Genomic DNA, 22,832 nt, shown 5'->3' on the forward strand with positions numbered 1-22,832 from the left:
ACCCCATTCCCTTGAATTTCGCAGATTGAGGCCTGGACTACGGGAGGTGTTCAAAATATTAAAAAGGATTCTCCGGGTTAACGAGGAAGAAACGACTTCAACTGGTGGTGTATTAAAGAACTTGGAGGCATGAAATCTAGAACCAGGGGCATTCCGGGATGAAATTAGGAAGAATTTCTTCACACAATGGATAGCTGGAATCTGGAATGCACTACTTCCAAACAAAACCTGCGGAGGGTCGAGATGGATCAGAGCTTTCAGTGCCGAGATTGACAGATATTTATTGGTTGAGTGGACGGCGCTGAGGTGGGTACAAAGATATGCAGAGGGACAGGTAGTATTGAAGAAGCTGGGAGGATGCAGAAGGACTTGGACAGGCCAGGAGAGCGGGCAATGAAGTGGCAGATGGAATACAATGTGGAAAAGTGTGAGGTTATGCACTTTGGAAGGAGGAATGGAGGTGTAGACTATTTTCTAAATGGGGAAATGCTTCGGAAAGCAGAAACACAAAGGGACTTGGGAGTCCTTGTTCACAATTCTCTTCAGGTTAAAGTACAGGTTCAGTCGGCAGTTAGGAAGGCAAATTAGCATTTACTATGAGAGGGCTAGAATACAAGACTAGGGATGTAGATTATCATAGAATTTACAGTGCAGAAGGAGGCCATTCGGCCCATCGAGTCTGCACCGGCTCTTGGAAAGAGCACCCTACCCAAGGTCAACACCTACACCCTATTCCCATAACTCAGTAACCCCACCCAACACTAAGGGCAATTTTGGACACTAAGGGCAATTTATCATGGCCAATCCACCTAACCTTGATGTACTTCTGAGGCTGTACAAGGCTCTGGTCAGACCCCATTTGGAGTATTGTGAGCAGTTTTGGTCCCCGTATCTAAGGAAGGATGTGCTGGCCTTGGAAAGGGTCCAGAGAAGGTTCACAAGAGTGATCCCTGGAATTAAGGACTTGTTAATTGAGGAGCGGTTGAGGACTCTGGGTGTGTACTCAGAATGAGGGGGGATCTTATTGAAACTTACAGGATACTGCGAGGCCTGGATAGAGTGGATGTGACGAGGATGTTTCCACTTGTAGGAAAAACTGGAAGCAGAGGACACAATCTCAGGCTAAAGGGACGATCCTTTAAAACCGAGATGAGGAGGAATTTCTTCAGCCAGAGGGTGGTGAATCTGTGGAACTCTTTGCCGCAGAAGGCTGTGGAGGCCAAATCACTGAGTGTCTTTAAGACAGAGATAGATAGGTTCTTGATTAATCAGGGGTCAGGGGTTATGTGGAGAAAGCAGGAGAATGGGGATGAGAAAATATCAGCCATGATTGAATGTCGGAGCAGGCTCGCTTTATGTTCCTGTGTGACAGGCTGAAGAAGTTGAATGGTCTGCTCCTGTTCTGATGGAACAGGTTTGAGTTGGTGTGTGGCTTCACCATGCCCCGATATTCCTCCGTCCTGTCTGACTGCTAATTCTGGTTAACCAGGGTTAATGAAAGGTGGAGGTGACATAGATGCTAAGTGCCACTTGCAACCGACTGGTGACTGTAAACTGCTGCATTCATTTGCAGTGGAGACAAAATACTTTAGTTCACCTTCACCTTCCTTTCGATTGCTAGCTAACACTGTGTGTCCCTGGACTGGTTTGCAGAATCAAAGCGTACAGCAAAAGATATCGAAGCAAAATACTGTGGATGCTGGAACTCGGAAATGAAAACAGAAGCGGTGTCTCTTTCACAAGAGTAAAAGGGATTCTGTTTCTCTCTCCACAGAGGCTGAGCTTTTCCAACATTTTGTAATTTATGTACAGCTACATTTGTGATGAGATCACAGTCACCCAGAGAACACGTAGCAGAAGGAAAGACCTGAGCCCCTCACTCCACTCTTCATCCACTCCCCACCCTGGGTCAATGCAGCTGCTGTGCCGGGGTGCTGCAGTCAGACTGGGTGGCCTGGATAGGGCTGGGGAAAGGTCAGCCTCTCCACATTGTTATGGCAATGTGCGCCTCCGGGTGGGCAGGATTGCAGATCGCGTTATTCCCCCCCATGGTTAAATAGCCACCCACAAGCCAGTTCATTAATTTCACTTACATCACGGCAGGGTGCCCTTGGTGTTAGAGAGATGAACAAGAAGAAGTTACATTGTTTTTCAGTGGATTTTATCAGGGCTAATATAAATAAATTTCACCCACAGTGGTAACTGCTGATATAATAATAATATTTATTATTGTCACAATGAGGCTTACGTTAACACTGCAATGAAAGGACGTCACGGTGACGCAGTGGTTAGCACTGCTGCCTCACGCTGCCGAGGTCCCAGGTTCAATCCTGGCTCTGGGGTCACTGTCCGGATGGAGTTTGCACATTCTCCCAGTGTTTGCGTGGGTCTCACCCCCACAACCCAAAAGATGTGTAGGGTAGATGGATTGGCCACACTAAATTGCCCCTTGATTGGAAAAAATGAATTGGATACTCTAAAAAAAAATTTTTTAAACACCCAATGAAGTTACTGTGAAAAGCCCCTAGTCGCCACACTCCGGCTCCTGTTCGGATACACAGAGGGAGAATTCAGAACGTCCAATTCACCCAACAGCACGTCTTTTGGGACTGTGGGAGGAAACCGGAACACCCGGAGGAAACCCACGCACACACGGGGAGAAGGTGCAGACTCCACACAGACAGTGACCCAAGCCGGGAATCGAACCCGGGACCCTGCAGCTGTGAAGCAACTGTGCTAACTACTGTGTCACCGTGCGGCCCTGCGCTGTGAGGCAGCAGTGCTAAACACTGTGTCACCGTGCTGCCCTGCGCTGTGAGGCAGCAGTGCTAATCACTGTGTCGCCGTGCTGCCCTGGCGCTGTGAGGCAGCAGTGCTAATCACTGTGTCACCGTGCTGCCCTGCGCTGTGAGGCAGCAGTGCTAATCACTGTGTCACCGTGCTGCCCTGCGCTGTGAGGCAGCATTGCTAATCACTGTCACCATGCTGCCCTGCGCTGTGAGGCAGCAGTGCTAATCACTGTGTCACCGTGCGGCCCTGCGCTGTGAGGCAGCAGTGCTAATCACTGTGTCACCGTGCGGCCCTGTGCTGTGAGGCAGCAGTGCTAATCACTGTGTCACCGTGCGGCCCTGCGCTGTGAGGCAGCAGTGCTAATCACTGTGTCACCGTGCGGCTCTGCGCTGTGAGGCAGCAGTGCTAATCACTCTGTCACCGTGCGGCCCTGTGCTGTGAGGCAGCAGTGCTAACCACTGTGTCACCGTGCGGCCCTGCGCTGTGAGGCAGCAGTACTAATCACTGTGTCACCGTGCTGCCCTGCGCTGTGAGGCAGCAGTGCTAAATCACTGTGTCGCCGTGCGGCCCTGGTGCTGTGAGGCAGCAGTGCTAACCACTGTGTCACCGTGCGGTCCTGCGCTGTGAGGCAGCAGTGCTAATCACTGTGTCACCGTGCGGCCCTGCGCTGTGAGGCAGCAGTGCTAACCACTGTGTCACCGTGCGGCCCTGCGCTGTGAGGCAGCAGTGCTAACCCACTGTGCCACCGTGCAGCCCTGCGCTGTGAGGCAGCAGTGCTAATCACTGTGTCACCGTGCGGCCCTGCGCTCTGAGGCAGCAGTGCTAATCACTGTGTCACCGTGCGGCACTGCGCTGTGAGGCAGCAGTGCTAATCACTGTGTCACCGTGCGGCCCTGCGCTGTGAGGCAGCAGTGCTAATCACTGTGTCACCGTGCGGCCCTGGCGGTGAGGCAGCAGTGCTAATCACTGCGTCACCATGCGGCCCTGCGCTGTGAGGCAGCAGTGCTAATCACTGTGTCACCATGCGGCCCTGCGCTGTGAGGCAGCAGTGCTAATCACGGTGTCACCGTGCGGCCCTGCGCTGTGAGGCAGCAGTGCTAATCACTGTGTCACCGTGCGGCCCTGCGCTGTGAGGCAGCAGTGCTAATCACTGTGTCACCGTGCGGCCCTGCGCTGTGAGGCAGCAGTGCTAATCACTGTGTCACCGTGCGGCCCTGCGCTGTGAGGCAGCAGTGCTAATCACTGTGTCACCGTGCGGCTCTGCGCTGTGAGGCAGCAGTGCTAATCACTGTGTCACCGTGCAGCCCTGCGCTGTGAGGCAGCAGTGCGAACCACTGTGTCACCGTGCGGCCCTGCGCTGTGAGGCAGCAGTGCTAAACACTGTGTCACCGTGCGGCCCTGCGCTGTGAGGCAGCAGTGCTAATCACTGTGTCACCATGCTGCCCTGTGCTGTGAGGCAGCAGGGCTAATAACTGTGTCACCGTGCGGCCCTGCGCTGTGAGGCAGCAGTGCTAATCACTGTGTCACCGTGCTGCCCTGCGCTGTGAGGCAGCAGTGCTAATCACTGTGTCACCGTGCGGCCCTGCGCTGTGAGGCAGCAGTGCTAATCACTGTGTCACCGTGTGGCCCTGCGCTGTGAGGCAGCAGTGCTAATCACTGTGTCACCATGCGGCCCTGCGCTGTGAGGCAGCAGTGCTAATCACTGTGTCACTGTGCGGCCCTGCACTGTGAGGCAGCAGTGCTAATCACTGTGTCACCGTGCGGCCCTGCGCTGTGAGGCAGCAGTGCTAATCACTGTGTCACCGTGCGGCCCTGCGCTGTGAGGCAGCAGTGCTAATCACTGTGTCAGCGTGCGGCCCTGACACTGTGAGGCAGCAGTGCTAATCACTGTGTCACCGTGCGGCCCTGGCGGTGAGGCAGCAGTGCTAATCACTGTGTCACCGTGCGGCCCTGCGCTGTGAGGCAGCAGTGCTAATCACTGTGTCACCGTGCTGCCCTGCGCTGTGAGGCAGCAGTGCTAATCACTGTGTCACCGTGCGGCCCTGCGCTGTGAGGCAGCAGTGCTAATCACTGTGTCACCGTGCTGCCCTGCGCTGTGAGGCAGCAGTGCTAATCACTGTGTCACCGTGCGGCCCTGCGCTGTGAGGCAGCAGTGCTAATCACTGTGTCACCGTGCGGCCCTGCGCTGTGAGGCAGCAGTGCTAATCACTGTGTCACCGTGCGGCCCTGGCGGTGAGGCAGCAGTGCTAATCACTGTGTCACCGTGCGGCCCTGCGCTGTGAGGCAGCAGTGCTAATCACTGTGTCACCGTGCGGCCCTGGCGCTGTGAGGCAGCAGTGCTAATCACTGTGTCACCGTGCTGCCCTGCGCTGTGAGGCAGCAGTGCTAATCACTGTGTCACCGTGCGGCCCTGGCGCTGTGAGGCAGCAGTGCTAACCACTGTGTCACCGTGCGGCCCTGGCGCTGTGAGGCAGCAGTGCTAAACACTGTGTCACCGTGCTGCCCTGCGCTGTGAGGCAGCAGTGCTAATCACTGTGTCACCGTGCTGCCCTGCGCTGTGAGGCAGCAGTGCTAATCACTGTGTCGCCGTGCGGCCCTGGCGCTGTGAGGCAGCAGTGCTAACCACTGTGTCACCGTGCTGCCCTGGCGCTGTGAGGCAGCAGTGCTAATCACTGTGTCACCGTGCGGCCCTGGCGCTGTGAGGCAGCAGTGCTAAACACTGTCACCGTCGGGCCCTGCGCTGTGAGGCAGCAGTGCTAAACACTGTGTCACCGTGCTGCCCTGCGCTGTGAGGCAGCAGTGCTAATCACTGTCACCGTGCTGCCCTGGCACTGTGAGGCAGCAGTGCTAATCACTGTGTCACCGTGTGGCCCAGCGCTGTGAGGCAGCAGTGCTAATCACTGTGTCACCGTGCGGCCATGCGCTGTGAGGCAGCAGTGCTAATCACTGTGTCACCGTGCGGCCCTGCGCTGTGAGGCAGCAGTGCTAATCACTGTGTCACCGTGCGGCTCTGCGCTGTGAGGCAGCAGTGCTGATCACTGTGTCACCGTGCCGCCCTGCGCTGTGAGGCAGCAGTGCGAACCACTGTGTCACCGTGCGGCCCTGCGCTGTGAGGCAGCAGTGCTAATCACTGTGTCACCGTGCGGCCCTGCGCTGTGAGGCAGCAGTGCTAATCACTGTGTCACCGTGCGGCCCTGCGCTGTGAGGCAGCAGTGCTAATCACTGTGTCACCGTGCGGCCCTGCGCTGTGAGGCAGCAGTGCTGATCACTGTGTCACCGTGCCGCCCTGCGCTGTGAGGCAGCAGTGCTAATCAGTGTGTCACCGTGCTGCCCTGCGCTGTGAGGCAGCAGTGCTAATCAGTGTGTCACCGTGCCGCCCTGCGCTGTGAGGCAGCAGTGCTAATCACTGTGTCACCGTGCTGCCCTGCGCTGTGAGGCAGCAGTGCTAATCACTGTGTCACCGTGCGGCCCTGCGCTGTGAGGCAGCAGTGCTAATCAGTGTGTCACCGTGCCGCCCTGCGCTGTGAGGCAGCAGTGCTAATCACTGTGTCACCGTGCTGCCCTGCGCTGTGAGGCAGCAGTGCTAATCACTGTGTCACCGTGCGGCCCTGGCGCTGTGAGGCAGCAGTGCTAATCACTGTGTCACCGTGCGGCCCTGCGCTGTGAGGCAGCAGTGCTAATCACTGTGTCACCGTGCGGCCCTGCGCTGTGAGGCAGCAGTGCTAATCACTGTGTCACCGTGCGGCCCTGGCAGTGTGAGGCAGCAGTGCTAATCACTGTGTCACCGTGCTGCCCTGCGCTGTGAGGCAGCAGTGCTAATCACTGTGTCACCGTGCGGCCCTGCGCTGTGAGGCAGCAGTGCTAATCACTGTGTCACCGTGCGGCCCTGGCGCTGTGAGGCAGCAGTGCTAATCACTGTGTCACCGTGCGGCCCTGCGCTGTGAGGCAGCAGTGCTAATCACTGTGTCACCGTGCGGCCCTGCGCTGTGAGGCAGCAGTGCTAATCACTGTGTCACCGTGCGGCCCTGCGCTGTGAGGCAGCAGTGCTAGACACTGTCACCGTGCGGCCCAGCGCTGTGAGGCAGCAGTGCTAGACACTGTGTCACCGTGCGGCCCTGCGCTGTGAGGCAGCAGTGCTAGACACTGTGTCACCGTGCGGCCCTGGCAGAAATGAACCTGTTTCCTGAAGCTTTGCTTTGTTCCCTGGCAGCTTTCAGCAGCTTGCGTGTTCTGGATCTCTGCTTCTGCATTTGCCCTGATAACACTGTGAAATGGGGGGACAAACAGTCCCTCGTACCTCCCCTGGCCTGGGACGTTTCCTCAGCGGAAGAGTTTTCAAAACTTTCCCGGCACTCATTCCTCACGCTTTGCTGGAAGGGGGTCGGAGGTATTTTAAAGGCACTGTGTGATGTAAAATTGTGTTCCATTCGGTTGTAGCCCCATCGAAACCTCGATGATAGGGGAGACTGGAAAAGGAAAGAACTCGCATTCTCTAGTGACTTTCATGATGTCAGGATTTCCCAAAGCACCTCACTGCCAATGGTTTTCTTTCACATTGTAGTCACGACTGTCATGAGGGAAAGACGGTAGCCGGTTTAAACACAGCAAGCTCCCATCAACAGTCATGAGACTGGTGATGCTTTGGTCAAGTTGGCCAAGGATCAAAATTCGCCCGGGACACTGGGGAGGTCTCCCCTGCTCCACTTGGAAATCGTGCCATGAGATAGTTTGTGCCGAGTCGAGAGGGCAGAAGGGGCCTGGCTTTAATGTCTCATTTTAAAAACAGCACCTGTGACAATGCAGCAGTCCCTCAGTACTGCACTCGGCATGTGGACGGAGATTAGAGTGCTGTCTGCAGTGGGACTCGGACTGAGACACACGCTGGATTGTTCAGCGGTCGGTGGCAGCACCTGGAGAACTTTACCCTTTTGAGAAGAGTTTCAAAGTCTTTCACCGGCTGTAAAGCACTTTGGAATGTCCTGAGGATGTGTATGGCGATATAGGAATACAAATCCTTTCCTTCTTTATATATCTGACCAGGATTTCCTCAATGATCTATCTATGAATTCACACAACAATCCTTGGCATTCACAATCCAGCACACATTTGATTTTTAGGAGCTTGTTTCATTTATTTTTTTTATTTAATCAATTTTTTTTGTGCTTTTTTAAAAAACCTGCTTACATTGCACCATCTACCCTTTAAAACCAAGTATAAAAAAATAGAACATCTTATTTAAAAAATATTGAAAGTCATGGGGGCTGTCCTTCTCTAGGTTCGGTGCCTCCTCCTCGGCAGACGGGTCCTCCGAGTCCTTTTGGAGACTGGGTAATTTATAAACTCAAAGTGCCTTTGTCGGTTCCGGTTTGGGAAGAGAGGCTCCCCTTTGAAGAGTCTCTTCATGAAGTGGACTTCCCTCTGATTCTGCCTGGTCTTTGTCGCTTTCCTGGGCTGGCCCTTCCTGGTGAAGGCCATGTACCAGCCGTCGTACTTGGTGTTCCTCAGCGCTGTGTAGTTATTTTCCAACAGTATCTCGGTAAAAATGCAATCCTTCCCCTTTCCAACCAGCTAGGTTAAAGCAAAAAAAAAATTGCTGCATTCATATCTTAAAATGTAAAGCCACAATATATTTACATTGCGTATTTATGTATTTCCTATGTTTTCTCACGTATGGAACGGTCTGCCTGGTCTGTACGCAGAACAATACTTTTCACTGTACCTCGGTACACGGGACAATAAATCAAACCCAATCCAGGCAGCATGGTAGCACAGTGGTTAGCACAGTTGCTTTGCCCCAGGGTCCCAGGTTCGATTCCCAGCTTGGGTCACTGACTGTGTGGAGTCTGCACGTCCTCCCCGTGTCTGCGCGGGTTTCCTCCGGGTGCTCCGGTTCCCTCCCACAGTCACAAAGATGTGCAGGTTAGGTGGATTGACCGTGATAAATTGTCCCATGGTGTCCAAAAAGGTTAGGTGGGGTTACTGGGTGACGGGTATAGATTGGAAGTGTGGGCTTAAACAGGATGCTCTTTCCAAGGGCCAGTGCAGACTTGATGGGCTGAATGGCCACCTGTAAATTCTATGATTCTATGAAATGGATACGACACTGGGACCGGATGAGATGTACCCAAAGAGACTGAAGGAAGTGAGGGTGCACATTGCAGACGCACTGGCTGTAATTTCCCAGCCTTCCATCGACCCAGGGGTGGTCCCAGAGGGCTGGAGAATTACAAACGCTACACACCCTTGGTCAAAAGAGACCAAAGATAAGCCCGGCAACTGCATGTCAGTCAGTTTAACTTCCAGAAAGAATATTTTGGGACAAAGTTAATAGTCACACGGGCAAACGTGGGCTAGTTAAGGAAAGGCAGCGTGGATTTTGTCAGGGAAAATCATGTTGAGCTAATGCGCTGGAGTTTTTGCTGAAGAAGTAACAGAGAAGGTTTCATGAGGTCAATGCTGTTGATGTGTACACCGGTCTCCAAAAGAAACCTGAAACAGTGGCATAAAACAGACTTGTCAGCAAAGTTATACTCATGGAACCAAAGGGACAGGAGCAACATTGACAGGGGGTTGGCTGTGTGACGGGAAAGAAGGAGTGGTGGGTAATATGTTTTGTGCTCGAGGAAGGTCTGTATTGGAGCTCCCCAGGATCAGTGTTGGCTCCTTTGCTCTTTCTGATATATATTAATGACCTGGACCTCGGCATACACAGTATAATTGCAAAGTTTGCAGACCATATAAAAATTAGGAACCATTGTGAACTGTGAGAATAGGGTGGTGTAGAATACAGACAGGTTGGTGCACTGTGAGAATAGGGTGGTGTAGAATACAGACAGGTTGGTGCACTGTGAGAATAGGGTGGTGTAGAATACAGACAGGTTGGTGCACTGTGAGAATAGGGTGGTGTAGAATACAGACAGGTTGGTGCACTGTGAGAATAGGGTGGTGTAGAATACAGACAGGTTGGTGCACTGTGAGAATAGGGTGGTGTAGAATACAGACAGGTTGGTGCACTGTGAGAATAGGGTGGTGTAGAATACAGACAGGTTGGTGCACTGTGAGAATAGGGTGGTGTAGAATACAGACAGGTTGGTGCAAAGGGCAGACAGACGGCAGATGAAGTTCAATGCAGAGAAATACGAAGTGATTTATTTTGAAAATGGAAAGACAGTCTAAAATAAAGGATATGATTCCCGAAGGGCTGAAGGAGCAGAGGGATCTGAGTGTTTATATATGTCTGACCCCGAACGGCATGTGGCGCAGTGGTTAGCACTGGGACTGCAGCGCTGAGGCCCGGGTTCGAATTTAGGTTGATTGGCCACGCTAAATTGCCCCTTATTGGAAAAATTAAAGAAAAGCACATGGTTTCGTCGGCTTCATCAGGAGGGTCACAGAGTACAGGGCAAGGAGGTTTGATTGAACTTTTGTAAGCCACTAGTTAGGCCTCAGTTGGAGCTTGCTTCCAGTTCTGGAAGCCACTCTTTAGGAAGGGCGTATAGACATCCGAGAGGGTGCAGAAAAGATGCATGGGAGTGATTCCAGATCGGAGGATCAGTCCTGAAGATAGATTGGAAAAGTTGGGAGTGTTTTCCTTGGAAAAGGGATGGTTGAGAGGAGATTCGATGGAGATGTTCAAACTCACGAGGGGTCTGGACAGAGTCAAGAGGGAGAAACTGTCCCCACTTGTGAAGGGATCGAAACCAAGCGGGACATCGCACAGCCCTGTACTGCCAACAAATTACTTCTAAAGCGCAGTCACTATTGTTTCGCAGGAAAAAGGTAACGGGCAATTTGGGCACAGCAAGATCCCAGTCCAAGAGCAAATCCTATCAGCAACAACTTGCATTTATACAGCCCTGTTCACATCGTCAAAAGTCCCAAGATACTTCACAGGTAAGCAGTCAAACAAAACTTGGTATTCTGCCACGCACAACGATTATGAGGACAAGGTTACCAAAAGCTGGGCCAAAGGGGGAGATTTTTTAGGGGGTCCCTTGAAGGAGGAGAGAGATTTAGAGAGGAAATTGCAGAATTTAGTGCCTTGGCTGTCAACAGTGGAGCTATGGAAAATGAGGATGGCCAAGAGGCCGGAAATGGCGGATTGTAGAGATCTTGGCGGTTTGCAGAACCAGAGGAGGTCAGGAGCACGGCGATAAAGGGGTCAATCTGATTCCGCCTCAGGTGCCGGCTGGGAAGGGAGAAAGAATCAAAGGTTGGGGAAGAGAGATGATGGTGGGCTCTCAAGGCAAATAACAGCTTCATAATAATCAGTATTCAACCATACCGTCACCATAGGGTGGAATAGCTGCCCGCCCACAGCAACTTCAGCCAGAAAGTCAGCCCAATACATGGAACATGTAATCATTCTCTGCTCCCACCTCCCTCTCCTTGGCAGGTTGCAGCTGATTAAGCAGCAGAGTCAGCGTACTGTCACTGCCGTCACTGCCTATTGACTGCAGATCTCCCAAAGGCAGGGAGGTGGAGTGAGGCTCGGACAACTTCTCCAGTCTCAGTGACTGAAACCAGCCCTCCAACAGTGGATCAGAATGTCGAGTCTGGTCAGATGAAAGAGGACAGTCATTTCAGGTGGTTGTGAACAATCCCACAACCACTGTCTCAAAGAAGGACAGGGGGAGTTTTTCCCAGTGTCCCAGGGACAATATTTATTTCCCAGTCACCATCACTGAAGCAGATTACCTAATCGCTGTCACATTGCTGTTCGTGGGCACTTGCTGGATGTAAGTTTTGTATTTTGGGCAGAAGAACCCAGACTCCATGGCACCAAGAGATTGGAGGGGTTTGTTTTGATTGGTTGGTTGGTGGTCAATGGATTGGCCAGGGTTAGTATTCTGCCTGGCAACTGTCAGCGATTGGTTCCTGTCAGATGGAGTTTTTTGGAGAGAACCCAGGACCCTCAATGTGGAAGCAGCTCTCTCTCTCTCTGCTGCCTACTGTCTGAAGGCAGAGGCTTCTAGACCCTGCTGTCTCTCTCTCTCTCTCTGATGCCTACTGTCTGAAGGCAGAGGCTTCTAGACCCTGCTGTCTCTCTCTCTCTCTCTCTCTGCTGCCTACTGTCTGAAGGCAGAGGCTTCTAGACGCTGCTGTGTCTCTCTCTCTCTCTGCTGCCTACTGTCTGAAGGCAGAGGCTTCTAGACCCTGCTGTCTCTCTCTCTCTCTCTCTGCTCCCTACTGTCTGAAGGAAGAGGCTTCTAGACCCTGCTGTCTCTCTCTCTCTCTCTCTCTCTCTGCTACCTACTGTCTGAAGGAAGAGGCTTCTAGACCCTGCTGTCTCTCTCTCTCTCTCTCTCTCTCTGCTGCCTACTGTCTGAAGGAAGAGGCTTCTGGACCCTGCTGTCTCTCTCTCTCTCTCTCTCTGCTGCCTACTGTCTGAAGGAAGAGGCTTCTAGACCCTGCTGTCTCTCTCTCTCTCTCTCTCTGCTACCTACTGTCTGAAGGAAGAGGATTCTAGACCCTGCTGTCTCTCTCTCTCTCTCTCTCTGCTGCCTACTGTCTGAAGGCAGAGGCTTCTAGACCCTGCTGTCTCTCTCTCTCTCTCTGCTGCCTACTGTCTGAAGGAAGAGGCTTCTAGACCCTGCTGTCTCTCTCTCTCTCTCTCTCTCTGCTACCTACTGTCTGAAGGAAGAGGATTCTAGACCCTGCTGTCTCTCTCTCTCTCTCTGCTGCCTGTTGTCTGAAGGCAGAGGCTTCTAGACCCTGCTGTCTCTCTCTCTCTCTCTGCTGCCTGTTGTCTGAAGGCAGAGGTTTCTAGACCCTGCTGTCTCTCTCTCTCTCTGCTACCTACTGTCTGAAGGCAGAGGCTTCTAGACCCTGCTGTCTCTCTCTCTCTCTCTCTGCTGCCTACTGTCTGAAGGCAGAGGCTTCTAGACCCTGCTGTCTCTCTCTCTCTCTCTCTGCTGCCTACTGTCTGAAGGCAGAGGCTTCTAGATCCTGCTGTCTCTCTCTCTCTCTCTCTGCTGCCTACTGTCTGAAGGCAAAGGCTTCTAGACCCTACTGTCTCTCTCTCTCTCTCTGCTGCCTACTGTCTGAAGGCAGAGGCTTCTAGACCCTGCTGTCTCTCTCTCTCTCTCTCTCTGCTACCTACTGTCTGAAGGAAGAGGATTCTAGACCCTGCTGTCTCTCTCTCTCTCTCTCTCTCTGCTGCCTACTGTCTGAAGGCAGAGGCTTCTAGACCCTGCTGTCTCTCTCTCTCTCTCTCTCTCTGCTGCCTACTGTCTGAAGGCAGAGGCTTCTAGACCCTGCTGTCTCTCTCTCTCTCTCTCTGCTGCCTACTGTCTGAAGGAAGAGGCTTCTAGACCCTGCTGTCTCTCTCTCTCTCTCTGCTGCCTACTGTCTGAAGGCAGAGGCTTCTAGACCCTGCTGTCTCTCTCTCTCTCTCTCTCTCTCTGCTACCTACTGTCTGAAGGAAGAGGATTCTAGACCCTGCTGTCTCTCTCTCTCTCTCTCTCTCTGCTGCCTACTGTCTGAAGGAAGAGGCTTCTAGACCCTGCTGTCTCTCTCTCTCTCTCTGCTGCCTACTGTCTGAATGAAGAGGCTTCTAGACCCTGCTGTCTCTCTCTCTCTCTCTGCTGCCTACTGTCTGAAGGCAGAGGCTTCTAGACCCTGCTGTCTCTCTCTCTCTCTCTCTCTCTGCTGCCTGTTGTCTGAAGGCAGAGGCTTCTAGACCCTGCTGTCTCTCTCTCTCTCTGCTGCCTACTGTCTGAAGGCAGAGGCTTCTAGACCCTGCTGTCTCTCTCTCTCTGCTGCCTACTGTCTGAAGGCAGAGGCTTCTAGACCCTGCTGTCTCTCTCTCTCTCTGCTGCCTGTTGTCTGAAGGCAGAGGCTTCTAGACCCTGCTGTCTCTCTCTCTCTGCTGCCTGTTGTCTGAAGGCAGAGGCTTCTAGACCCTGCTGTCTCTCTCTCTCTCTCTGCTGCCTACTGTCTGAAGGAAGAGGCTTCTAGACCCTGCTGTCTCTCTCTCTCTCTCTCTGCTGCCTACTGTCTGAAGGAAGAGGCTTCTAGACCCTGCTGTCTCTCTCTCTCTCTCTCTCTGCTACCTACTGTCTGAAGGAAGAGGCTTCTAGACCCTGCTGTCTCTCTCTCTCTCTCTGCTACCTACTGTCTGAAGGCAGAGGCTTCTAGACCCTGCTGTCTCTCTCTCTCTCTGCTGCCTACTGTCTGAAGGCAGAGGCTTCTAGACCCTGCTGTCTCTCTCTCTCTCTCTCTGCTACCTACTGTCTGAAGGCAGAGGCTTCTAGACCCTGCTGTCTCTCTCTCTCTCTGCTGCCTACTGTCTGAAGGAAGAGGCTTCTAGACCCTGCTGTCTCTCTCTCTCTCTCTGCTGCCTACTGTCTGAAGGCAGAGGCTTCTAGACCCTGCTGTCTCTCTCTCTCTCTCTCTGCTGCCTACTGTCTGAAGGCAGAGGCTTCTAGACCCTGCTGTCTCTCTCTCTCTCTCTCTCTCTGCTACCTACTGTCTGAAGGCAGAGGCTTCTAGACCCTGCTGTCTCTCTCTCTCTCTCTCGCTGTCTGCTGCCTACTGTCTGAAGGCAGAGGCTTCTAGACCCTGCTGTCTCTCTCTCTTCTCTCTCTCTGCTGCCTACTGTCTGAAGGCAGAGGCTTCTAGACCCTGCTGTCTCTCTCTCTCTCTCTCGCTGTCTGCTGCCTACTGTCTGAAGGCAGAGGCTTCTAGACCCTGCTGTCTCTCTCTCTCTCTGCTGCCTACTGTCTGAAGGAAGAGGCTTCTAGACCCTGCTGTCTCTCTCTCTCTCTGCTGCCTACTGTCTGAAGGAAGAGGCTTCTAGACCCTGCTGTCTCTCTCTCTCTCTCTCTGCAACCTACTGTCTGAAGGCAGAGGCTTCTAGACCCTGCTGTGTGTCTCTCTCTCTCTCTCTGCTGCCTACTGTCTGAAGGCAGAGGCTTCTACACCCTGCTGTCTCTCTCTCTCTCTCTCTCTCTGCTGCCTACTGTCTGAAGGAAGAGGCTTCTAGACCCTGCTGTCTCTCTCTCTCTCTCTGCTGCCTACTGTCTGAAGGCAGAGGCTTCTAGACCCTGCTGTGTCTCTCTCTCTCTCTGCTGCCTACTGTCTGAAGGCAGAGGCTTCTAGACCCTGCTGTCTCTCTCTCTCTCTCTGCTGCCTACTGTCTGAAGGAAGAGGCTTCTAGACCCTGCTGTCTCTCTCTCTCTCTCTCTCTGCTACCTACTGTCTGAAGGAAGAGGCTTCTAGACCCTGCTGTCTCTCTCTCTCTCTCTGCTGCCGACTGTCTGAAGGCAGAGGCTTCTAGACCCTGCTGTCTCTCTCTCTCTCTCTCTCTCTGCTGCCTACTGTCTGAAGGAAGAGGCTTCTAGACCCTGCTGTCTCTCTCTCTCTCTCTCTCTCTCTGCTGCCTACTGTCTGAAGGAAGAGGCTTCTAGACCCTGCTGTCTCTCTCTCTCTCTCTCTCTCTGCTACCTACTGTCTGAAGGAAGAGGCTTCTAGACCCTGCTGTCTCTCTCTCTCTCTCTGCTGCCGACTGTCTGAAGGCAGAGGCTTCTAGACCCTGCTGTCTCTCTCTCTCTCTCTCTCTCTCTGCTGCCTACTGTCTGAAGGAAGAGGATTCTAGACCCTGCTGTCTCTCTCTCTCTCTCTCTCTCTCTGCTGCCTACTGTCTGAAGGAAGAGGCTTCTAGACCCTGCTGTCTCTCTCTCTCTCTCTCTCTGCTACCTACTGTCTGAAGGAAGAGGATTCTAGACCCTGCTGTCTCTCTCTCTCTCTCTCTGCTGCCTGTTGTCTGAAGGAAGAGGCTTCTAGACCCTGCTGTCTCTCTCTCTCTCTGCTGCCTACTGTCTGAAGGCAGAGGCTTCTAGACCCTGCTGTCTCTCTCTCTCTGCTGCCTACTGTCTGAAGGCAGAGGCTTCTAGACCCTGCTGTCTCTCTCTCTCTCTCTCTCTCTCTTCTGCCTGTTGTCTGAAGGCAGAGGCTTCTAGACCCTGCTGTCTCTCTCTCTCTCTCTCTCTCTGCTGCCTACTGTCTGAAGGCAGAGGCTTCTAGACCCTGCTGTCTCTCTCTTTCTCTGCTGCCTACTGTCTGAAGGCAGAGGCTTCTAGACCCTGCTGTCTCTCTCTCTCTCTGCTGCCTACTGTCTGAAGGCAGAGGCTTCTAGACCCTGCTGTCTCTCTCTCTCTGCTGCCTACTGTCTGAAGGCAGAGGCTTCTAGACCCTGCTGTCTCTCTCTCTCTCTCTCTCTCTCTTCTGCCTGTTGTCTGAAGGCAGAGGCTTCTAGACCCTGCTGTCTCTCTCTCTCTCTCTCTCTCTGCTGCCTACTGTCTGAAGGCAGAGGCTTCTAGACCCTGCTGTCTCTCTCTCTCTCTCTCTGCTGCCTACTGTCTGAAGGCAGAGGCTTCTAGATCCTGCTGTGTCTCTCTCTCTCTCTCTGCTGCCTACTGTCTGAAGGCAAAGGCTTCTAGACCCTACTGTCTCTCTCTCTCTCTCTGCTGCCTACTGTCTGAAGGCAGAGGCTTCTAGACCCTGCTGTCTCTCTCTCTCTCTCTCTCTGCTACCTACTGTCTGAAGGAAGAGGATTCTAGACCCTGCTGTCTCTCTCTCTCTCTCTCTCTCTGCTGCCTACTGTCTGAAGGCAGAGGCTTCTAGACCCTGCTGTCTCTCTCTCTCTCTCTGCTGCCTACTGTCTGAAGGCAGAGGCTTCTAGACCCTGCTGTCTCTCTCTCTCTCTCTGCTGCCTACTGTCTGAAGGAAGAGGCTTCTAGACCCTGCTGTCTCTCTCTCTCTCTCTGCTGCCTGTTGTCTGAAGGCAGAGGCTTCTACACCCTGCTGTCTCTCTCTCTCTCTCTCTCTCTGCTGCCTACTGTCTGAAGGAAGAGGCTTCTAGACCCTGCTGTCTCTCTCTCTCTCTCTCTCTCTCTGCTGCCTACTGTATGAAGGCAGAGGCTTCTAGACCCTGCTGTCTCTCTCTCTCTCTCTCTGCTCCCTACTGTCTGAAGGAAGAGGCTTCTAGACCCTGCTGTCTCTCTCTCTCTCTCTCTCTCTCTGCTGCCTACTGTCTGAAGGCAGAGGCTTCTAGACCCTGCTGTCTCTCTCTCTCTCTGCTGCCTACTGTCTGAAGGCAGAGGCTTCTAGACCCTGCTGTCTCTCTCTCTCTCTCTCTGCTGCCTACTGTCTGAAGGCAGAGGCTTCTAGACCCTGCTGTCTCTCTCTCTCTCTCTCTGCTCCCTACTGTCTGAAGGAAGAGGCTTCTAGACCCTGCTGTCTCTCTCTCTCTCTCTCTCTCTCTGCTACCTACTGTCTGAAGGAAGAGGCTTCTAGACCCTGCTGTCTCTCTCTCTCTCTCTGCTGCCGACTGTCTGAAGGCAGAGGCTTCTAGACCCTGCTGTCTCTCTCTCTCTCTCTCTCTCTGCTGCCTACTGTCTGAAGGAAGAGGCTTCTGGACCCTGCTGTCTCTCTCTCTCTCTCTCTCTGCTGCCTACTGTCTGAAGGAAGAGGCTTCTAGACCCTGCTGTCTCTCTCTCTCTCACTGCTGCCTACTGTCTGAAGGAAGAGGCTTCTAGACCCTGCTGTCTCTCTCTCTCTCTCTCTCTCTGCTACCTACTGTCTGAAGGAAGAGGATTCTAGACCCTGCTGTCTCTCTCTCTCTCTCTCTGCTGCCTGTTGTCTGAAGGCAGAGGCTTCTAGACCCTGCTGTCTCTCTCTGCTGCCTGTTGTCTGAAGGCAGAGGTTTCTAGACCCTGCTGTCTCTCTCTCTCTCTCTCTCTCTGCTACCTACTGTCTGAAGGCAGAGGCTTCTAGACCCTGCTGTCTCTCTCTCTCTCTCTCTGCTGCCTACTGTCTGAAGGCAGAGGCTTCTAGACCCTGCTGTCTCTCTCTCTCTCTCTCTGCTGCCTACTGTCTGAAGGCAGAGGCTTCTAGATCCTGCTGTCTCTCTCTCTCTCTCTCTGCTGCCTACTGTCTGAAGGCAAAGGCTTCTAGACCCTACTGTCTCTCTCTCTCTCTCTGCTGCCTACTGTCTGAAGGCAGAGGCTTCTAGACCCTGCTGTCTCTCTCTCTCTCTCTCTCTGCTACCTACTGTCTGAAGGAAGAGGATTCTAGACCCTGCTGTCTCTCTCTCTCTCTCTCTCTCTGCTGCCTACTGTCTGAAGGCAGAGGCTTCTAGACCCTGCTGTCTCTCTCTCTCTCTCTCTCTCTGCTGCCTACTGTCTGAAGGCAGAGGCTTCTAGACCCTGCTGTCTCTCTCTCTCTCTCTGCTGCCTACTGTCTGAAGGAAGAGGATTCTAGACCCTGCTGTCTCTCTCTCTCTCTCTGCTGCCTACTGTCTGAAGGCAGAGGCTTCTAGACCCTGCTGTCTCTCTCTCTCTCTCTCTCTCTCTGCTACCTACTGTCTGAAGGAAGAGGATTCTAGACCCTGCTGTCTCTCTCTCTCTCTCTCTCTCTGCTGCCTACTGTCTGAAGGAAGAGGCTTCTAGACCCTGCTGTCTCTCTCTCTCTCTCTGCTGCCTACTGTCTGAATGAAGAGGCTTCTAGACCCTGCTGTCTCTCTCTCTCTCTCTGCTGCCTACTGTCTGAAGGCAGAGGCTTCTAGTCCCTGCTGTCTCTCTCTCTCTCTGCTGCCTACTGTCTGAAGGCAGAGGCTTCTAGACCCTGCTGTCTCTCTCTCTCTCTCTCTCTCTCTGCTACCTACTGTCTGAAGGAAGAGGATTCTAGACCCTGCTGTCTCTCTCTCTCTCTCTCTCTGCTACCTACTGTCTGAAGGAAGAGGATTCTAGACCCTGCTGTCTCTCTCTCTCTCTCTGCTGCCTACTGTCTGAACGCAGAGGCTTCTAGACCCTGCTGTCTCTCTCTCTCTCTCTCTCTGCTACCTACTGTCTGAAGGAAGAGGATTCTAGACCCTGCTGTCTCTCTCTCTCTCTCTCTGCTGCCTGTTGTCTGAAGGAAGAGGCTTCTAGACCCTGCTGTCTCTCTCTCTCTCTCTCTCTCTGCTGCCTACTGTCTGAAGGCAGAGGCTTCTAGACCCTGCTGTCTCTCTCTCTCTCTCTCTCTCTCTCGCTGTCTGCTGCGTACTGTCTGAAGGCAGAGGCTTCTAGACCCTGCTGTCTCTCTCTCTCTCTGCTGCCTACTGTCTGAAGGAAGAGGCTTCTAGACCCTGCTGTCTCTCTCTCTCTCTGCTGCCTACTGTCTGAAGGAAGAGGCTTCTAGACCCTGCTGTCTCTCTCTCTCTCTCTCTGCAACCTACTGTCTGAAGGCAGAGGCTTCTAGACCCTGCTGTGTGTCTCTCTCTCTCTCTCTGCTGCCTACTGTCTGAAGGCAGAGGCTTCTACACCCTGCTGTCTCTCTCTCTCTCTCTCTCTCTGCTGCCTACTGTCTGAAGGAAGAGGCTTCTAGACCCTGCTGTCTCTCTCTCTCTCTCTGCTGCCTACTGTCTGAAGGCAGAGGCTTCTAGACCCTGCTGTGTCTCTCTCTCTCTCTGCTGCCTACTGTCTGAAGGCAGAGGCTTCTAGACCCTGCTGTCTCTCTCTCTCTCTCTGCTGCCTACTGTCTGAAGGAAGAGGCTTCTAGACCCTGCTGTCTCTCTCTCTCTCTCTCTCTGCTACCTACTGTCTGAAGGAAGAGGCTTCTAGACCCTGCTGTCTCTCTCTCTCTCTCTGCTGCCGACTGTCTGAAGGCAGAGGCTTCTAGACCCTGCTGTCTCTCTCTCTCTCTCTCTCTCTGCTGCCTACTGTCTGAAGGAAGAGGCTTCTAGACCCTGCTGTCTCTCTCTCTCTCTCTCTCTCTCTGCTGCCTACTGTCTGAAGGAAGAGGCTTCTAGACCCTGCTGTCTCTCTCTCTCTCTCTCTCTCTGCTACCTACTGTCTGAAGGAAGAGGCTTCTAGACCCTGCTGTCTCTCTCTCTCTCTCTGCTGCCGACTGTCTGAAGGCAGAGGCTTCTAGACCCTGCTGTCTCTCTCTCTCTCTCTCTGCTGCCTACTGTCTGAAGGAAGAGGATTCTAGACCCTGCTGTCTCTCTCTCTCTCTCTCTCTCTCTGCTGCCTACTGTCTGAAGGAAGAGGCTTCTAGACCCTGCTGTCTCTCTCTCTCTCTCTCTCTGCTACCTACTGTCTGAAGGAAGAGGATTCTAGACCCTGCTGTCTCTCTCTCTCTCTCTCTGCTGCCTGTTGTCTGAAGGAAGAGGCTTCTAGACCCTGCTGTCTCTCTCTCTCTCTGCTGCCTACTGTCTGAAGGCAGAGGCTTCTAGACCCTGCTGTCTCTCTCTCTCTGCTGCCTACTGTCTGAAGGCAGAGGCTTCTAGACCCTGCTGTCTCTCTCTCTCTCTCTCTCTCTCTTCTGCCTGTTGTCTGAAGGCAGAGGCTTCTAGACCCTGCTGTCTCTCTCTCTCTCTCTCTCTCTGCTGCCTACTGTCTGAAGGCAGAGGCTTCTAGACCCTGCTGTCTCTCTCTTTCTCTGCTGCCTACTGTCTGAAGGCAGAGGCTTCTAGACCCTGCTGTCTCTCTCTCTCTCTCTCTGCTGCCTACTGTCTGAAGGCAGAGGCTTCTAGATCCTGCTGTGTCTCTCTCTCTCTCTCTGCTGCCTACTGTCTGAAGGCAAAGGCTTCTAGACCCTACTGTCTCTCTCTCTCTCTCTGCTGCCTACTGTCTGAAGGCAGAGGCTTCTAGACCCTGCTGTCTCTCTCTCTCTCTCTCTCTGCTACCTACTGTCTGAAGGAAGAGGATTCTAGACCCTGCTGTCTCTCTCTCTCTCTCTCTCTCTGCTGCCTACTGTCTGAAGGCAGAGGCTTCTAGACCCTGCTGTCTCTCTCTCTCTCTCTGCTGCCTACTGTCTGAAGGCAGAGGCTTCTAGACCCTGCTGTCTCTCTCTCTCTCTCTGCTGCCTACTGTCTGAAGGAAGAGGCTTCTAGACCCTGCTGTCTCTCTCTCTCTCTCTGCTGCCTGTTGTCTGAAGGCAGAGGCTTCTAGACCCTGCTGTCTCTCTCTCTCTCTCTCTCTCTGCTGCCTACTGTCTGAAGGCAGAGGCTTCTACACCCTGCTGTCTCTCTCTCTCTCTCTCTCTCTGCTGCCTACTGTCTGAAGGAAGAGGCTTCTAGACCCTGCTGTCTCTCTCTCTCTCTCTCTCTCTCTGCTGCCTACTGTATGAAGGCAGAGGCTTCTAGACCCTGCTGTCTCTCTCTCTCTCTCTCTGCTCCCTACTGTCTGAAGGAAGAGGCTTCTAGACCCTGCTGTCTCTCTCTCTCTCTCTCTCTCTCTGCTGCCTACTGTCTGAAGGCAGAGGCTTCTAGACCCTGCTGTCTCTCTCTCTCTCTGCTGCCTACTGTCTGAAGGCAGAGGCTTCTAGACCCTGCTGTCTCTCTCTCTCTCTCTCTGCTGCCTACTGTCTGAAGGCAGCGGCTTCTAGACCCTGCTGTCTCTCTCTCTCTCTCTCTGCTCCCTACTGTCTGAAGGAAGAGGCTTCTAGACCCTGCTGTCTCTCTCTCTCTCTCTCTCTCTCTGCTACCTACTGTCTGAAGGAAGAGGCTTCTAGACCCTGCTGTCTCTCTCTCTCTCTCTGCTGCCGACTGTCTGAAGGCAGAGGCTTCTAGACCCTGCTGTCTCTCTCTCTCTCTCTCTCTCTGCTGCCTACTGTCTGAAGGAAGAGGCTTCTGGACCCTGCTGTCTCTCTCTCTCTCTCTCTCTGCTGCCTACTGTCTGAAGGAAGAGGCTTCTAGACCCTGCTGTCTCTCTCTCTCTCTCTGCTGCCTACTGTCTGAAGGAAGAGGCTTCTAGACCCTGCTGTCTCTCTCTCTCTCTCTCTCTCTGCTACCTACTGTCTGAAGGAAGAGGATTCTAGACCCTGCTGTCTCTCTCTCTCTCTCTCTGCTGCCTGTTGTCTGAAGGCAGAGGCTTCTAGACCCTGCTGTCTCTCTCTCTCTCTCTGCTGCCTGTTGTCTGAAGGCAGAGGTTTCTAGACCCTGCTGTCTCTCTCTCTCTCTCTCTCTCTGCTACCTACTGTCTGAAGGCAGAGGCTTCTAGACCCTGCTGTCTCTCTCTCTCTCTCTCTGCTGCCTACTGTCTGAAGGCAGAGGCTTCTAGACCCTGCTGTCTCTCTCTCTCTCTCTCTGCTGCCTACTGTCTGAAGGCAGAGGCTTCTAGATCCTGCTGTCTCTCTCTCTCTCTCTCTGCTGCCTACTGTCTGAAGGCAAAGGCTTCTAGACCCTACTGTCTCTCTCTCTCTCTCTGCTGCCTACTGTCTGAAGGCAGAGGCTTCTAGACCCTGCTGTCTCTCTCTCTCTCTCTCTCTGCTACCTACTGTCTGAAGGAAGAGGATTCTAGACCCTGCTGTCTCTCTCTCTCTCTCTCTCTCTGCTGCCTACTGTCTGAAGGCAGAGGCTTCTAGACCCTGCTGTCTCTCTCTCTCTCTCTCTCTCTGCTGCCTACTGTCTGAAGGCAGAGGCTTCTAGACCCTGCTGTCTCTCTCTCTCTCTCTGCTGCCTACTGTCTGAAGGAAGAGGATTCTAGACCCTGCTGTCTCTCTCTCTCTCTCTGCTACCTACTGTCTGAAGGCAGAGGCTTCTAGACCCTGCTGTCTCTCTCTCTCTCTCTCTCTGCTACCTACTGTCTGAAGGAAGAGGATTCTAGACCCTGCTGTCTCTCTCTCTCTCTCTCTCTCTGCTGCCTACTGTCTGAAGGCAGAGGCTTCTAGACCCTGCTGTCTCTCTCTCTCTCTCTCTCTCTGCTGCCTACTGTCTGAAGGCAGAGGCTTCTAGACCCTGCTGTCTCTCTCTCTCTCTCTGCTGCCTACTGTCTGAAGGCAGAGGCTTCTAGACCCTGCTGTCTCTCTCTCTCTCTCTCTCTCTCTGCTACCTACTGTCTGAAGGAAGAGGATTCTAGACCCTGCTGTCTCTCTCTCTCTCTCTCTCTCTGCTGCCTACTGTCTGAAGGAAGAGGCTTCTAGACCCTGCTGTCTCTCTCTCTCTCTCTGCTGCCTACTGTCTGAATGAAGAGGCTTCTAGACCCTGCTGTCTCTCTCTCTCTCTCTGCTGCCTACTGTCTGAAGGCAGAGGCTTCTAGTCCCTGCTGTCTCTCTCT

At 53.2% G+C, this 22,832-nt stretch overlaps 1 protein-coding gene across 2 annotated transcripts in view; it reads right to left on the reverse strand.

The window, feature by feature from the left end:
* Positions 1-7,912: 7,912 nt before the first annotated feature.
* Positions 7,913-22,832, reverse strand: part of LOC140396723 (fibroblast growth factor 17-like) — a 99,554-nt gene continuing 84,634 nt past the window's right edge. For both annotated transcript variants that reach the window (XM_072485469.1, XM_072485468.1), the window contains exon 5: positions 7,913-8,358. In XM_072485469.1, the coding sequence (XP_072341570.1) occupies positions 8,062-8,358 (297 nt within the window). In that variant the 3' untranslated portion in view covers positions 7,913-8,061. The remainder of the gene's footprint in view (positions 8,359-22,832) is intronic.

The sequence above is a fragment of the Scyliorhinus torazame genome, chromosome 20 (genome assembly GCF_047496885.1).
Source record: "Scyliorhinus torazame isolate Kashiwa2021f chromosome 20, sScyTor2.1, whole genome shotgun sequence".
Lineage (NCBI taxonomy): Eukaryota > Metazoa > Chordata > Chondrichthyes > Carcharhiniformes > Scyliorhinidae > Scyliorhinus > Scyliorhinus torazame.